This window comes from Volvox carteri, assembly GCF_000143455.1.
Source record: "Volvox carteri f. nagariensis unplaced genomic scaffold VOLCAscaffold_115, whole genome shotgun sequence".
Lineage (NCBI taxonomy): Eukaryota > Viridiplantae > Chlorophyta > Chlorophyceae > Chlamydomonadales > Volvocaceae > Volvox > Volvox carteri.
The window spans coordinates 88,957-105,652 of record NW_003307658.1 but is presented as its reverse complement, the minus strand read 5'-3'; the positions used below and the strand labels follow the sequence as shown (position 1 = coordinate 105,652).

At 59.8% G+C, this 16,696-nt stretch overlaps 2 protein-coding genes across 2 annotated transcripts; both read left to right on the top strand.

The window, feature by feature from the left end:
- Positions 1–6,525: 6,525 nt before the first annotated feature.
- On the top strand, positions 6,526–7,638 carry VOLCADRAFT_100359 (uncharacterized protein; the record flags this gene model as incomplete). Its single annotated transcript, XM_002958969.1, has 4 exons — positions 6,526–6,533; positions 7,078–7,197; positions 7,276–7,452; positions 7,590–7,638. 4 exons carry the CDS (start codon positions 6,526–6,528, stop codon positions 7,636–7,638), a joined length of 354 nt encoding a protein of 117 aa, XP_002959015.1.
- Positions 7,639–9,215: 1,577 nt separating this feature from the next.
- Positions 9,216–12,976, top strand: VOLCADRAFT_100358 (uncharacterized protein; the record flags this gene model as incomplete). Its single annotated transcript, XM_002958968.1, has 3 exons — positions 9,216–9,525; positions 11,592–12,668; positions 12,951–12,976. 3 exons carry the CDS (start codon positions 9,216–9,218, stop codon positions 12,974–12,976), a joined length of 1,413 nt encoding a protein of 470 aa, XP_002959014.1.
- Positions 12,977–16,696: the final 3,720 nt, after the last annotated feature.

Here is a 16,696-nt window from a genome sequence, read left to right as displayed (position 1 = left end):
GCCACGCAGGCCGCTGGCGCTTCCCGCGCGGAGCTCCACGCATTCTCCCAAATTCGCAGCGCTCAAGTCCTGGAGCGTTATACCGACGCCTCTCGGCCCACTCGTGTCCCTCGCGGCTCCGGTCCCAGATCCTAGCTTCCGCCTCCTGCTGGTGCTGCCCCTCTTGGCCCTGGCGCTCGCATCGTGGCTCGTCTTCCTCCCCTCTCCCCACCACATCGACGGGCGGGTGGGCGGGTTCTGACTTGCGCTTGCTTGCATGGTTGACTGGCGAACTTGCGTTGTCTGGATTCAGCGCTTTGTTCCCAGCTAAACTTTGTAACGAACTACCGTATCAGTCCCTGTCCTCTGGCCCATTCTGGTCTGCGCCTTCCCGCGCCGCACTTGCCGTACTGCACTACAGGACGAGCACTTAATCAACATGCATTGCTTAAACGTCATCGCGTGATCCGTACTCACTACTAACTTATTGTGGGGAAGGCCATTGCGTCTGCGACCACACTCCCGCGGTACCCAAACCCTTCAAAGACAACTCCGATCAGCCCCCAACACACACCGCGGAGCGGTCTCTCCCCCACACACATACTTCCCAGGTGTGGACCCTAGGTCCTCCCGTCCCCCAGCTCTTCCGTTCCTTGCCCCTACCATAGCACATACACAGCCTGTACCCGGTATCGGGGTGTCATAGGGCCCCTTTTTGCGGCGTTGGGCACTTGTGGTCCAGGGATGAAGAGCTCCCTGTGGGCCAGGGTCATCTGCGCTCTGATGGGCAGCGTCCTTAGGATAGCCACCCATGCGCGTGGCCAGACCGGGAGGATCAGTACACAATCGGGCCGCTCCTCCGCCACCTTGCGCAGCACTCTTGCCACGGCACTGAACGGGGGGTTAATGTACAGCAGGGGCCGAACAGTTTCCCCTCCTTCCAGGCGTCCCCACGTTGGAGAACCCCAATCCTGGGCGAAAGCGTCTACTCCTTTGACTCCCGGGCACCAGTTGGCCGCAAAGAAACTACCTGGCACCTTCGTGGTGTGCGCGTCCGCGAAAACGTCCAGAGACGGGCTGCAGCCGTGAACGCAGGGGTGCTCCCACAGCTTTGCGTAGACGGTCGGGTTCAGCATCCACTGTGATCCATCTTCGTATTTGCTGAGCGCGTCTGCCTGCTGTTGCTGCTCCCGGCTGCGTGGGTACCACACCACTGAAATGTCCGTGTCCGTATCGGCGCAGAGGCGATGGATCTCCGCCACTATGGGCAGGCAAACGGCGTTGCCTTTCATTCCAACCATGCAGAATTCCGCCGGTTGGCTGTCCGTCTGGTATTGCACCGTCCGGCTGTACAACAGGTTCGGTGCCTGCTCTCGCAACCAGTGCAAGCTGTACAGCAGCGCCCGCAGTTCTCTTTCTGTGCTGCTAAAGTCATTCCGCTGCAGCCGCTGGGTTTCCTGGGCTTTGAAGGGCACGAGCATGCGGCTGTGGGCACCCAGTTCTTCCCCAGGTAAGAAGGCTGCGAAGGCCCTGTCCGAGGCGTCCCCGACTAGCTCCGTCGTCAGTCGTAGGGCTGGTCCTTTCCGCCAAGTGGCTGTCCCGTTGCGCCTGCCCAGCAGCTCCGTGAACAAGCCTGCCTGGCGTAACACCTCCGCCGGGTCCCAAACCTCTTTGTCCCACGCCACACCCCGGGCTACGCGCCACACCATCCGCGCATACAGAGGTGCCGTGGTGACGGCGGGCGTCATGGCGATGATTTTGCCGGCCACCTGAGCCACCTGCCGCGCTGTTAGCCGCTCCCCTTCGAGCTGTGTAAGCAGCGTACGGAATCTTGCTAGCTTGTCGTCTGGTACTCTGAATGCTTGCGCCTCCGCATCCACCTCCATTCCCAAGAAACGGACTCGCCTTCTGGGAATCAGCTGGCACTTGGACAGGCTGAGGGTGAAGCCCAGGGCTGCCAGCAGCCGTACCACCGCCCCACACTGGAACTGTGCCGCGGCCTTCGACCCCGCGGCACCCATCTGGTCGTCTATCAGGAAAGACATGTGGACCCCGAGCTGCCGTAAAGGCCGGAAAACCTCGAGCTTCATACTTGTGTACAAGTGGCAGGCCGGCGCCAGGCCGAACGGCAGGTGTGGCCAAAAAAGCGTCTGCCCCCGCCACCGCATAGCCAGATATGTGTGCTCCCGTTCGTGGAGTGATAGCTGCCAGTACCCGCTCTTGTCGTCCGTGGTGTACAACCAATCTTCCGGTAAGAGGTAGCTAGGGACTTCTGCCAGTCGTTCATACTTCACAGGCCGGTACCTCAAGAAACAGTTAATGTACATCGGGTTAATACAGAGGCGCAGCTTTCCGTCTTTTTCCACCACCCGCAAGCCATTGACGACCGTGGGGGAAGGCTCGTCGGCTGGCCATTCCCGTATCACTCCTCGGTCCAGGGCCTTTCTCAATTCGGCTGTAACAAACTCATGGTGCTGAGTCGCGCTGCGATGGTTAGGAAACTGCACGGCCCGCGGCCGGTCACCCGCCATCATAAAGTCTATGTCGCAATCCGGCGCCGCGACCCGCAGCATTTCACGCACTATAGCTAGCTTGCGTCCCCGCTCCGGGGCTAGTTCTTGCCCTGGGTAGTCGCACGACACCCACTCCAGCTGGATCCCGCCCCGCAGGTATTCTAGCCACTGTTTCTGTTTATCCGTGAGGGGCCGGCCTTCGTTAGCTGCCTGAAAGAACGCTCGCCACACTGCAACATGTAGTCGTAACCTTCCGGGTTGGAAGTCTTCGGGGTCCGGGAGCAAACGGACGACCTCTTCAAGAAACTCCTGTTCATCCCGCGGATCTACCGCGTCCGGCTGACCCAGCCGCTGTAACCTCTGCCAGGCTTCCTGTAGCAGCTGGAGTGCTTCCCTGCCCGCGGCGTTGTGGGCACTCCCTTCCCGGGCCGGTGCTAGTCCTACGCCTCTGGATTCCCACCCTGTCGGCTGGTCACTCACCCACTGGTCGTCTTCGCAAGGGTCATCTTCCAGCGACACCAACTCGGTCGGATCCCTTCCGTCGCCATCCTGAGTGTCTGCCGGGTAACCCACGTCAGGTTTCCTGTCATCGTCCCTTGCCGTTCCCTGCGTGCTCTCAGTCGACCTGGTTAGCAAAGGCCTCTGGGCTTGGGTCTCCTATAAGCCGAATAATAACCGGTGGGGGGCGGGAAACAAGATAAGAAGGTCTTTGAGCTTACACTTAGGTGTCCAAAAGGGCAGAGCTGCCCCCTACCGTAACCAGAACCGCACCGCTGTCCCCAGTCCTGAACGGCAGTCACAGGCCGCTCGTCCAACACCTGGACCGTGACAGGCTTTATTCCAGCCGCCACCGACAGAACCGACCCACCAGCAGCTATCTTCCCGCCGATTGTCTTGTTTCCCGCGCCCCTGACTACAACTTATACCTTGCGCATCGCTTCATTGCGGCTAACCAGGGCGTCCACCAGCTGCGTCACTTGCTCTGCCTCCGTTGCCGGGTGTTTAAACCGGCAGGGCTGCCCCGTCTGCGCCCGGGCACAGCGCCCGTTCCACGCGTGGCTAATGCAGAGTTTGCTGCCATCTACGTTGCCTCGGTACGCAATCTCCGAGATTGACACAGTGCCCACTCCCTGGAATCCCCGTCGGTCTAGCTCCTGATTTACCGCTGCCACCACGCTAGCAGGTGGACTCAGGCGCTGCACTCCGCGGCCCCCGGCGTGAGGCGCTCCCAGCCCCCACCCACTTGTCCCCAACCCGCAGTCCTCTGCTCTGGGCGGCCGGGGCCCCCCGGTGGCCGCCCTTCCCCTGCTGCGCCGGGCCCCCACAACAGCCTGCGGTCGCCACCGTCCCCTCCCCCGTGCTTCAGGATATTCTCCGCCATCTTGTCATGACCATCGTGGATTTTCTGGGCCGCGCGCATCAACAGGATCACGGCCGGCCAGGCGCGCTCCTTCATCTCCAGAAACGTCGGCGTGCTCACGTTCACGGCCTGTAGTGCGCCCTCCAACCAGTGCAGCCGTGCATCACGAGCCCGCAACTTCAATGTCGCCAGACTCGTCTCCACCCAGCCCCACTGTACCAGGTGTCCCGTTACCTGCCCTACAAAGCGCTCCTTCGAGGCCTGCTTGGCCTGCTGACCTATAAACTTTAGCACTCCGCGACGATGCGGCTCTATTGCACCACTAAAGCACGCGCGCAGCTCCGTGACCAGCCCTGGGCCCACATTGGCCAAAGCGTCTACAACCGCCTCTTCCGCCTGCTCCAGCATCGCCGATACCGCGGATTTCACCACTCGCAGCCCGCATGGGCCTTCCATCATTGCCCCAGCCTGGGTCATGACGGTCGCCCACAGCTGGGTGTTGGGGACGCGGTCAGACTCCCCGAGATTCAGCGCCTTCCGAGCGGCCCTAAGTGCCTCCTTACGGCGGCGGTGAGCCTCCTGGACGTCCTTTTCTGTGACGACGCTGTAAACTGCGAGCTGCCCCTCCGGACCAGCAGCGGCCACCTGGGGCATTGTTCCTGCCCCCGCGTTGCTGGGCTGCTTTCCTCGAGGCCCCACGTTCGGCCCTCGTCCAACTGCTGCTGCTCCCCCTCTCCCTCTTCCTGGAGTTCTTCGTGCAGCAGTTGCTTCCAGCCTTCCCTGCCGTACCGCCTGATATACCGCGCCGTGATCCGCCTCTCTTCATGCTCCGGGTCTCCCTGGCCCTGTCTTGAGTCCCGTGGTACTTCTTCCCCGGCAAATTCAGTCCACGCCTCCGACGGCAGCCTCACTCGTACCGGTCCGTGCAACGGTAGCCGCGTCACCGCCACGCGCTTTGGGGATGGGGCCACGACTCCAAGTCCTCGCGTACGGAGCCGCTTACCCTTGCTTCGCCTATTCGCCTTCGCCGATGAAGCCTCTTTGCGGGCGTCGTCGCTGTCTGACGACTCTTCCTGTCCCTCCTCTGAGCCTTCCTTGTCCCTTTCCTGTACGCGGTTCCATTGCGTCGTGAAGGCATTCTCTGGGTCAAGGCTAACGGCCTCAGGCAACCCAACCTGGGTATTCGCTAAGCGAGGGCAACCACCCTTAGTGCTGGCCTTCCAGAAGCGGATCCATGCAGGCGGGTTCAAGGTAATTCAACCCTGCGCGGGAGCATGCCTCTGTGGCGGGCCTGCCGGGTTGCTTGCGACCAAAGCTACCGGCCTAAGGCAACTCAGCCTGGGTGCTTCGCCACGCGAGAGCATACCCGCTGGGGCTGGCCTTCCGGATGTATGCGACCAAACCTACCGGCCTAAGGCAACTCAGCCTGGGTGCTTCGCCGCGCGAGAGCATACCCGCTGGGGCTGGCCTTCCGGATGCATGCGACCAAACCTACCGGCCCAAGGCAACTCAGCCTGGGTGCTTCACCGCGCGACAGCAAACCCGCTGGGGCTGGCCTTCCGGATGCATGCGACCAAAACCTGCCGGCCCAAGGCAACTCAGCCTGGGTGCTTCGCCGCGCGAGAGCATACCCGCTGGGGCTGGCCTTCCGGATGCATGCGACCAAACCTACCGGCCCAAGGCAACTCAGCCTGGGTGCTTCGCCGCGCGACAGCATACCCGCTGGGGCTGGCCTTCCGGATGCATGCGACCAAAACCTGCCGGCCCAAGGCAAATCAGCCTGGGTGCTTCGCTGCGCGACAGCATACCCGCTGGGCTGGCCTTCCGGATGCTTGCAACTAAACCTAACGTCCTAAGGCGCCTCAGCCTGGGCGCTTCGCTGCGCGAAAGCATGCCCCCTGGGCTGGCCTTCCGGATAGAATGCAGCTCCACACGGTAGCTCGGCCCTTCGCGAGACCTCCTTCGGATGAACCGCATCGGCCCCCTCCGGGTAACTAGTTGGTCCGCCATTCTGACGTCCTCCTTCGTCTCGCTGTTGAATGATGTCCTCCAAGCCTTCTTGGACTCCGCCGCGCGATTCCTCGCGCTCTGCCATCACTTCGCTGTTACTGGCGACCGATATGCCAGCAACGTCGGATCGCCTTATCTACTTTCCTATTGAGCTGGGTCACGAATACAAAGTAAATCCCTATTTAAACAATTCAAACTCCCCAACAGACGACGTTCTGACTTGCGCTTGCTTGCATGGTTGACTGGCGAACTTGCGTTGTCTGGATTCAGCGCTTTGTTCCCAGCTAAACTTTGTAACGAACTACCGTATCAGTCCCTGTCCTCTGGCCCATTCTGGTCTGCGCCTTCCCGCGCCGCACTTGCCGTACTGCACTACAGGACGAGCACTTAATCAACATGCAATGCTTTACGGTCCCGTACCAGTGGCCATTTTCGTGAACCCAAAACGTTTTAGTAATTATAGTAACAATAAATAACATTTTCTTTTAGCTGCTACCTCTGTTCGCGTGGGTGCCGGACACGGACAGCGATGACGACATCGCGATTGGCGCGCTCGCACGGAAATAAATGCACGACCACTTCAGAATGAGCAGAGTGCTGATTTCTAGTATCATTGTTTACATAGCTACCTTGGTGCTGGTATAGATCTACTTAGTTGTGGCTATGTTGAGGTGCGTTTTCGAACTTCGAAGCAAGGTTTTCGCGGCAAATCGGACACCCTAAGTTAACAGACAAAATGGACACCGTAATTGACGTTACGCCGTCACACCGAAATTACGGTCGTTTTTGGGCCCGACCGTAATTTACCGTAACCGAAAAGCGTAAGGCGTAAAACCGTAAAGCGTAAGTTCCCACCCCTAGTCTCGATCCTGGTCCTTAGCACTCCTCCGCCCTGAGGTGTAGCGAAGCCGTCAATATCCATGGTGTGGCCGGCGGCAAAGATGGGCCTCGGATCACGAGGTGCTGGTGCCTGGTTTTGGGACTGATCGAGCCTACTAGGTGATGCTGAGTATATGAGCCCGTATACTGGCTCTGTACGTGGGTACTTGCCGCCTTTCGCTTTTACTGCACTCAGTGAAGCCACGGGTGCTTCTCGGTTCTTCACCCCCAGCTGCTGTCTGTAAGACGGCGGATTTGGTGGTGGGGCGGCTGGTGGTAATGCCATTGGCATGGGAGGTGGTGGTGGTGGTGGTGGCGGCATGCTGCCACCGGCAGCTGCACCACCGCTACCAGTAACACCGACTCTGCCAGCACAGCCCTTGGAAGGCACATTTACAGCATCGTCATCGTTCTCAGCATCCATCTCTACCCGAAGACCCAACCTTTTCAGGTCAGGTGCGGCTTTGAAGTATTTGGCCGGGTCTTTCCTGATGTCAATGAGCCAGCTCTTCGTGCTGCGATCTGGCCTCTCAGTACGAGTGAGGAGACTGATGTCAAGCATGTGCAGGCCCCGCTCGGCGAGGCAGGCCCGGATGCTGCCCTCATCTTTGTTCCTGTCGGTCGTGATAACGATGCTGTCCCAATAAAAGAACCGATTGCTGCTGAATTGCTGCTGATCAGTCCGCGGGCATCCATTGTGATGCTGCTCAGGTCGGTTTCCATGGCCAGCTTACCATGGCCAGCTTACTGACCCGGCCCTGGAGGTCGATGATCTGCACGCGGGAGAGTTGTTGCTCATTTTTCAGATCGAGCATCTGTGTGTGTGTGTGTGTTCTGCCTTCACACAGAAGAGCATACAGCCTTGTCCAAATAGTCAGCGTGACAGGCTGTACTTGAAGCCTTACCAATTCAAGTTCCGATCCACATTTGTTCAAGTTTTTTCTACGTTTTCTGATTCAATTTCTTCCAATGTCAACTATTAATGACAATGCACCATCGACTGAGAACGTCGCCACTGTTCCAGGTGGGGCTGGTGGGGGTTTAGGCGCCACTGGGCCCTCCCCACTGGCCGGTGCTGCTAAAACAGGTGCCGCGGTTTTAGAAACTGTCAGCGGTGGCGGATTGCGCAGCAGCAACCACAGGGGTGGCGGCCAGCGTGGAGGTCATGACTAAGTCGTGATGCAAAGCGCCATGATTGCAGTGATCGCAATGGCAATGGCCGCCACAGCGGCAAGTAGTGTATTTCAGGTGTTAGCGCCGTAAAGTGGGCCCGCGTGCCCTGCTCTTTCTTCTAGGCCCGCGTGCCGTTTCAATTCTTAAAGGACCAACACCGGTCAGTGCAGCATGCGCAGGAGTAACCTTTCCTGGTCGCGATGAAGTTGCCAGTGAGCATCGAGTTGGCCACCCACGAGTGCAATTGAGGCGCCCGCATGTGCAGGAGTAATCTTTTCTGGTCGTGATGAAGTTGCCAGCGAGCATCGAGTTGGGCACCCGAGAGTGCGATTGAGGCGCCCGTGTGCGCAGGAGTAATCTTTTCTGGCCGCTATGAAGTTGCCAGCAAGCATCGAGTTGGGCACCCGTGAGTGCAATTGAGGCGCCCGTGTGCACAGGAGTAATCTTTTCTGGCCGCTATGAAGTTGCCAGCGAGCATCAAGCTGGGCACCTGCGAGTGCAATTGAGGCGCCCGTGTGCGCAGGAGTAATCTTTTCTGGCCGCTATGAAGTTGCCAGCGAGCATCAAGTTGGGCACCCGCGAGTGCAATTGAGGCGCCCGCATGTGCAGGAGTAATCTTTTCTGGCCGCTATGAAGTTGCCAGCGAGCATCGAGTTGGGCACCCGCGAGTGCAATTGAGGCGCCCGTGTGTGCAGGAGTAATCTTTTCTGGCCGCTATGAAGTTGCCAGCGAGCATCGAGTTGGGCACCTGCGAGTGCAATTGAGGCGCCCGTGTGCGCAGGAGTAATCTTTTCTGGCTGCTATGAAGTTGCCAGCGAGCATCGAGCTGGGCACCCGCGAGTGCAATTGAGGCGCCCGTGTGTGCAGGAGTAATCTTTTCTGGCCGCTATGAAGTTGCCAGCGAGCATCGAGTTGGGCACCCGCGAGTGCAATTGAGGTGCCCGTGTGCGCAGTTGTTGGCACCCATGCGTGCAGACGTGAGCATCGTCGATTGCCTTCTTTATTCGCGGTGTCTTCCTCTCCCGCTTTTCTTCTATCACCTTTCTTGTCTTGAGTTCGTGAACAGACCGTCGTACGGGTTCACTCTGTGGCAGCACTTGCCGTACTCTTGGGACAATTCGCTTCAAGTCAAGCAGTCCATTAAATCGCCTTGGCAGCCGGCCGGCTGGGGGGACCCATTTTTTGCCTGTCGTCCTTCTTTAAGTGTTGTCCTACTTCCTCGCTCACCCGTGTCTCCATCAGTCCGTCCGGTGCACGCTCGCAGGCTTCCACCACCACCAGTGAATTCCGTCTAAGGAACCATGGATTCGTTCTCTCATGACGACGCTATCGCTTTCCTGTCAGAGCTAGGGGTGGAGGCCCTCTCGCGTCCGGGCCTTGCGGAAGACGCCCAGATGTCCGTCAGTCGCAACGCCAGCCAATTCAAAAGGCAGCGCCTTTTAGGTCAGCCGCGTGGCCCACCTGCTGCAGCCCCCGACGACATGCCAGCCCCCAAACGGCCTGCACCGGGCCCTGCCCCTGCCCATCAGCCAAACCTGGACCCCGTGTCAGTCCCGGCAAGTCTGGCCACGCATCGGAAACAACCAGCCTGTCCCGCGGTGGCACCAGAAGGTGCGAAGGTTGAGGCCCCGGGTGACCTCCAGAAGGTTAAAGGGGAGTTTTCTAGTCCTACTTCCGACAACGCCTTGGGAGTTCGGTCGTTACCAGCAGCGGGTCAGCCTCCCACGCCGCCCCAGACGAGAGGACGCCTCTCTGGCAAAAAGAGCGCTTGGAAGGCTTGGGTTGTGAACACGCTGGTCATCTCACGCATCACGTCGGGCTTCCCACTCCGTTGGGTCTCCAGCCCCCCCCCAGCACTCAGGCCGCAATCACGCTTCGGCAACCGCCAACACCGCGTTCGTTGACAAAGCCATCGCGGACCTGTTGGCGTCGGGCACAGCCCGCGTATGGCCGATGCAGCCTCGTGTGGTTTGCCCGTTGGGGGTCGTGCAGCAGGCAACTAAGCTCCGGCTCATTTGGGACGGCAGGCCGGTAAACGATTACTTGCACGTCCCCTCTTTCCGCTACGAAGACTTGAAGGCGGTTCCTGGTTGGCTACTCCCAGACGATTACCTATTTACTTAGGACCTCAAAAGCGGCTACCACCACCTCTGTTCTGGGAATATCTCGGCTTCTGCTGGAGAGGCGTCTTCTATGTCTTCACGCAACTGCTTTTTGGCCTCGCTTCCGCTTGCTGGGCGTTCACGAAGCTCATGCGAGAAGTCATGCGCCCCTGGCACAAGCGCGGCTGGCGATGCTCGGGCTACATAGATGATCAGGTTCACGCAGACCAGAACACTGATAACTTGGTACGGTGCAGGGCCGAAGTGGTTGCTCAGTTGGAGGCGCTTGGTTTCCTGGTTAATAAAGAGAAATCTATGCTGGGGGCCGTGCACCATCGCATTAAATACTTGGGCATGCTTATCGATACCAAGGACGGCGTTTTCATCGTGCCAGGCGACAAGCAGGACCGCCTCCTATCCACGATCAATTGCGTGCTCACGGTGCGGTGCTCGACCGCCCGCTTATTGGCATCCCTAAAAGGCCAAATACTGTCCATGTCTTGGGCCCTCAGACCTTGGGCCCGGCTGCACACCCGAGCTCTCGGTAAACTCGTTGAAACTCGCCAGACTTGGAAAACCCACCTCCTCCTCTCTGATGATGCGCGGGAGGAGCTGATTTTCTGGGAATCGTCCTTTGATCGGTCACAATGGCCACCGGCACATGTGGGTTCCGTCCGTGGTGCATTCCCTCTTTTTTTGCGACGCCGCAGGCAAATCCTCTGAGTCTCTCGGAGGTTGGGGGGCCTGGACTATCCTCAATGGCCAGTTGGCGCCAGCACGCGGCGAGTGGACGCCCGACGTCAGCGCTATGGGGTCTACCCCGCAGGAACTCCAGGCCATTCTGAACGCGATTCAATCGTTCGACAATCCAGCCGGTCTCTCTGGTCAGTCGGTTAAAGTCATCACTGACAACCTTAACGCCACGAACATTGTCAACAAGGGCTCCACAACTCCCACAAGGTCGCCTGCGAGCTGCACAGCTACTGTTTCGAACAGGACATCCGCTTGCAAGCAGAGTGGCGACCCCACGGCCAGAACCAGCTTGCTGATGCGCTTTCGAAACTGCAAGACCCTGATGACTGGGTGCTGAAGCCCAGCATATTCCGCCGACTTCACGACACCTGGGGCCCCTTCGACATCGACCTTTTTGCGTCCCACGCGAACTTCCAACTCCCCGTGTACTACTCCCACTACTTTACCCCAACGACGTCTGGAGTCGATGCGTTCAGGTTCTCATGGGGGCGCAGGTGCTGGGCGAACCCGCCCTTTCACCTCCTCCTCAGGGTGTTGCAGCACGCCGAGGCCTGCAAGTACCAGCTCTGCCTTGTCGCGCCTTTCTGGCCTACCCGCGACTGGTGGCCTTTCATCACGGCTGACGGGGTCTGGTTCAAACCCTTCGTGAGCGGAGCCCGCACGCTCGGCCGGGCCTCAGATGTTTTCCTGGCCCGCACCTCAGGGGTCCCCCTGCCCAAAGGCGCATCATGCTGGTCCACCTTGGCCCTTCTGGTCGACTTCTCGGCCTCTAACATCAACCGCATCCGTGTCCCCGCCGATCCAATTGCGCCCCACGCACAGATTTAGACACCCGGGCCGAGGCTCTCCTGGTCGCTCTTGGTGCGGAGGCAGACGCGGAACTCTCCACTTTGGCGACTCAATTCGCCAAAGTGGCCGGGCAGACCCTCGCCCCACGGACATCCAACGAATACTCGCGGTCTTGGGAACCTTTCCGTGAGTGGTGGGCGGCCAGGCAACTGCCTGGAAGCATCTATGACACCTCGGGCGAGGTGGTGGCGCTCTACCTGCTCTCCCTGCTGAACTCGTCCAAGGAAGATAAGGTGGGGCCTGGACGGGTCCGCACAGCGAGTGCAGCAATCAGCTCCTACTTCCGCCTGGCCAGCAGAGTGTCCCCTACAGAGCACCCTGCCTGCAGCATCGTCCGCGACCTCGCTGAAAAGCAACTCCAAGGCCGCAAGCTGGAACACGACACCCTGGAGCCGGTGGACGTCACGGCACTGACCCGGCTGATTGGTGGGCCAGAGCCGCCCCTCGACCAACTCATGACCGTTACGGCAGTTGCAGTCATGTTCACAGGGTTCTTTCGGTTTGACGACGCTGCGGAGATAAGCGTTCACGAGGACCTTCTGGTTATCACGGCAACCGGGATGGATGTCTTCATCCCTCGGTCCAAGACTGATCAGCAGAGACAAGGTCACTGGGTTCCCATCGCCCGCGTCGATGGTGCCGCCTGCCCCGTAGGCCTGACAGAGCGCCTCCTCACCCTAGGACGGTACAAACGCCGCCCAGACACGCCGGACGAGGATGTCGGGCCCCTTCTGCGGCCTGTCCAGTGGAACAGGGCCGGGGGACACCTGTCGGGCCCTCTGACAGGCATGGTGGCCCAGCCGATCCACTCTCTGTCGTACCCTGCCTTCTGCCACCGGCTCAACAAGACCCTGCAAGCGGCGGGGATCACCCGCCGCATCACTGCACATTCCATGCGCATAGGAGGAAATAGCACTGCCGCCGATCACGGTGTGCCTGCGGACCTGCACAAGGCGCACGGCCGGTGGTGCAGCGACGCCATGGTGCAGCACTACACGCAGCACGACGGGGAGGCGAAACTCTCCGTCTCCCGCAGCCTAGGCCTTGCCAGTGAGCAAATGTCTCTTCGGTCTGCTGTGTAAGGCCCTAGGCAGAGGTGCAATTCTCGCCAAAATCGTCCAAACCACACCGTTCAGCACCGTCGGGTCAGACAATCCACAGCCACCAGAACCAGTTAAGGGAGACAGTAACACAGAATTGTTGGCTTAGATGCGACGGAGCGAAGCGACCGGAGCCTCTAAGGCTGGTTCTGTGGTACTGTCGTACAACTGGGTCGCAGTGGCGACTTAAACCTTACTGCTCTCCTGGTGAAGTCATTCTGCCTTCACACAGAAGAGCATTCAGCCTTGTCCAAATAGTCAGCATGACAGGCTGGTCACCGAGCTTCCTGAAGTCCCCGTAGAGGGCTAGGAGCATGCCAGCAGTGATAAGGCCATCTGGACTGCCCCGCGCTCTTGCCAGGTACTCTGTATAAATGTTGTCCATTCTATATTGCAATTTCGAGGTCGGATTACACCAGAAATTTCAGCGAGGCAGGGCCACGGGCGTTGGCGGCATGCAGCACTGTTGGTTCTATACTACAGTATGTGCATTTCTAATCCTATTTAACCGATGTTTCGCATTCCTTATGCCATGCAAGGGTGTCCATGTGCATGACTCCACTCCATTCCTATTACCACCTCTTTGTGTAAGCCCTATTACCACCCCTTTCTTTTTAAGCAACTGGGCCATTAGCTCCTGCTACGAGTCTATTGCCATTTCTGTTACAGATATTGGCTGTGCTCTCACAGCCTGATCGAAGAAAAGGCCGCACCGAATGCGGCAGAGCGAAAGGGCGGGCGACGCGGCCTCCAGGGTGGGGGGGCGGGACGCGTGCTGAATAACAAAAACTGTTGGTGAGACGCTATCTCACAGGGACCTAGCAGACACGACTAAGGAGACATTAGCCGTTACACGTATTCGGGAGATCCGCGACCTACCACCGAAAGCCCCTTTGCCTAGGCGTAAACGTGTGAATCTGAGGTACTGTTACCGATAAACAGCAGAGACTTATAAAGGCTTGGAAAGCCTATCCCAAAGGACGAGAGCTACCGGTACGCTAGAACTTAACAGCCGTTTTGACGGGCCTCCCGAGACAGGTCCAAAGCTGTCACTCAGTCTAACATACGACCTCAGACCGGCCTCAGCTGTCACTCACGATAGTCTGACAAGTTACCCAAACAGGCCACAGGGCGACACGGCAACCCTTCGCACCAACACGCCCCCTCGTGTCGCACTAGGGGCCTTACTACAAATTGCTAGTACCGACTAGCTAGATCGGCCGACAAGTCCGCGGTCCAGGCCGACTGCTCAACACTCAGCAGATACAAACGCAGCTTGCCAGCCTTCAGCCTGATGGCTATGCGGTCTGGCGCTGCTGTACAAACACAAACAGGGAAAACAGTGCCGTACAACACCAAACGCACTGCCTACGGCGCCCCTTCGGGCATTAACCTGCCCATTCGGGCGCCTGCTCACGCCCCCTCAGCACCCCCTTAAAGTCTAGCTCAAAACAAGTCCTCAAAGCCCTCAGCACTCCTCCTCTGGCGGTCTAAGTGACGCCCAGCGCTGTGCGGCAGCGCACGAACTTGACCTCGCCCAGTGCCTTGGTTAGGATGTCAGCCACCATGTCGTCGGTGGTGCAATAGCTGAGCTTCACCTCACCACGCGCGACCCTCTCGCGCACGATGTGGTGGTGCACGACGATGTGCTTGGAGCGCACCGACGTGATGGGGTTGTTGCCGAGGCTGAGCGTGTTTATCCAAAATCACACACTGCGAAGCAACCGGTGATGGCTGCTTTGGCGGCCGTGACCAATTGCAAGTTGTCCGCCGCCACCAGCATGTTGTCAACGTGCACGAGCACATAGATTGAGCTGTCGGACCCGCGCTTGACGAATAGCGCGGGGTCGGACATAGACGGCCCATAGCCTAGTTTGCCCAACACCGCCGCCAGTTTCTCGTACCAGCAGCGCGGGGCTTGCTTGAGATCGTAGACGGACTTTGACATCCGCCACGTTTTGACGTCCACCTGATGGACCGTCATACCCCTGGCCGCTGCCACAGCCAGAAGTGCCCGCAGGGAGGTTGCACTGTTGCCTCCGCCGTTAGTACTGCTGTCAGGCACGCTAAAGTCAGCGCGATCTGTGCTACCCGACGCTTTACTAAGCAGCGGTAGTCCACCCAAATCTCCGCCGCCGCCGCAGCTGTTGTCGGCCGCACTGATTGGGGCCAGCGGCGGGTGCAGCGGTTGCCGTTGACTGCAAGTGTTAGGGCGGAGAGTGGACGCTGGGTTGACTGGGGGCGGGGCGTCCACTTGAATCAGCGGTGTGACAGGCTGTGTAGATCCGCCGACGGGGTCGTTGCCGCCAGGACGGGCGGGGCTGGCGCTGAAGGGGGTGCCCGCCCGCTGAGACGCCAGGCCGCCGAGGTCGTCATCGAAGGTGACATCGCTGCTAACAGTCACCTTGCCGTCGATGAGGACGCGGTGGGCGGCCGTGCCGCGCTCCGGTCCAAGGTAGGTTCCCGCCTCTGTGCGGGGACTGAGCTTATCCTGCAGTTTGCCGTCCGGTTGACCTTCGCCGGCGTCACTGCTGCTGGCGCCGTTCGGCTGGTCTCCGCCAGCATCATTGCTGCTGACGCCATTCGGCTGGTCTCCGCCGGCGTCACTGCTGCTGGCGCCGTTAGGCTGGTCTCCGCCGGCGTCACTGCTGCTGGCGCCGTTCGGCTGGTCTCCGCCGGCGTCACTGCTGCTGGCGCCGGCGGCAAATCCGCCAGCACTGCTACCTCCACCGGCTCTGACTTCCGCAGCGCCGAGCGCACTGACGGCGCGTTTGGTCGGCACTAGAAGGTCCACGTCCCTGACGTAATGCCCACGCTCGCTCCACGCGGTGATAGACGAACCGCCGTGCGGCAGGCCTACGCGCGAGAACCGGCGGCCTGACTTGTCCGTGCCGAACGTGACTGAGCAGCCGCGCGTCACGAGAAGGTCGACAGACATGAGCGTCAGTCCCGAGCTGGGGACATGGAGCACGTTGCGTAGCAAGACGGTTTCTCCATCGCGCGTCCGTAGGAGTAGCTGCCCTGTCCCCATGACGTCGGCTAGCTGGTTGTTCCCCCACTTAATTTGCTTGGGCGCGCCGGCAGGAACGTAATTATGCAACAGCGAGCGGTCACCTGTAAGGTGGCAAGGCGAACCAGAGTCTAGGACAACACGTGAGCTGCTACCACTGCCATCAACGACCAGCACCGTGGCACGGTTCTGGCGTGAGCTTACACCGCCGCCGCCGCCGCCACTGCTTCCGCCAGCAGTGTCGCTGCCGCTGCGGCGGCCGTTGCCGCGTCTAACACGGCCGCGTTCGCGCGTCCTGTCGCCCCCGCTGTTATTGCCGCCGCTGGTGCCTCCGCCGCCTCCATCACGATGGCGGTTGCCGCTGCCACTGCTGCCGGCGCCAGTGCTGCGTGGCTGCTCAAACGCATTGCTGCGGTAGAGGCCTACGGACACGTCCGCCTGCTTAAGGGGGCACTCACGGACATAGTGCCCAGGCTGTCCACAGTAGCGGCAGGTGTCGTTGGCCCCCGCGGCGCCCGAGGCGCCAGCAGCACCGCGGACTCCACGGGCGGTGCGACCAGGGCCAACAGCTCCAACCAGGCCGGACTTGACTGCTTGGGCCTTCAGGTTGTTCTCCTTCTCCCGCAGCATGAACACGAGCTGCGGGGTAGTCAAGTTGGGCAAATACATCGCGAACTCTACAGTAATAGCGTACTGTGGAGGCAGACCGTGGAGAATTGCATGACGCATAGCAGCCTCGTCCCACTGGCCACCCGCCGAGATAATGTCACTGCGGAGCTGCTCCGCCCGCTGAATGAAGTCAGCAGTCGTCTCGTCGTCGCGCATGTACAGCTGCTTCTGCGGCTCTAGCAGGCTAAGCCGGGCCTGAGAGGCAGAACGGAACTGCAGCTGTAAGAGCTGCATGGCGGCGAGAGTCGACTGACAGTTCCTGAGCAACTGCTTTACTGGCAGTTCGCAGGATAGACGCA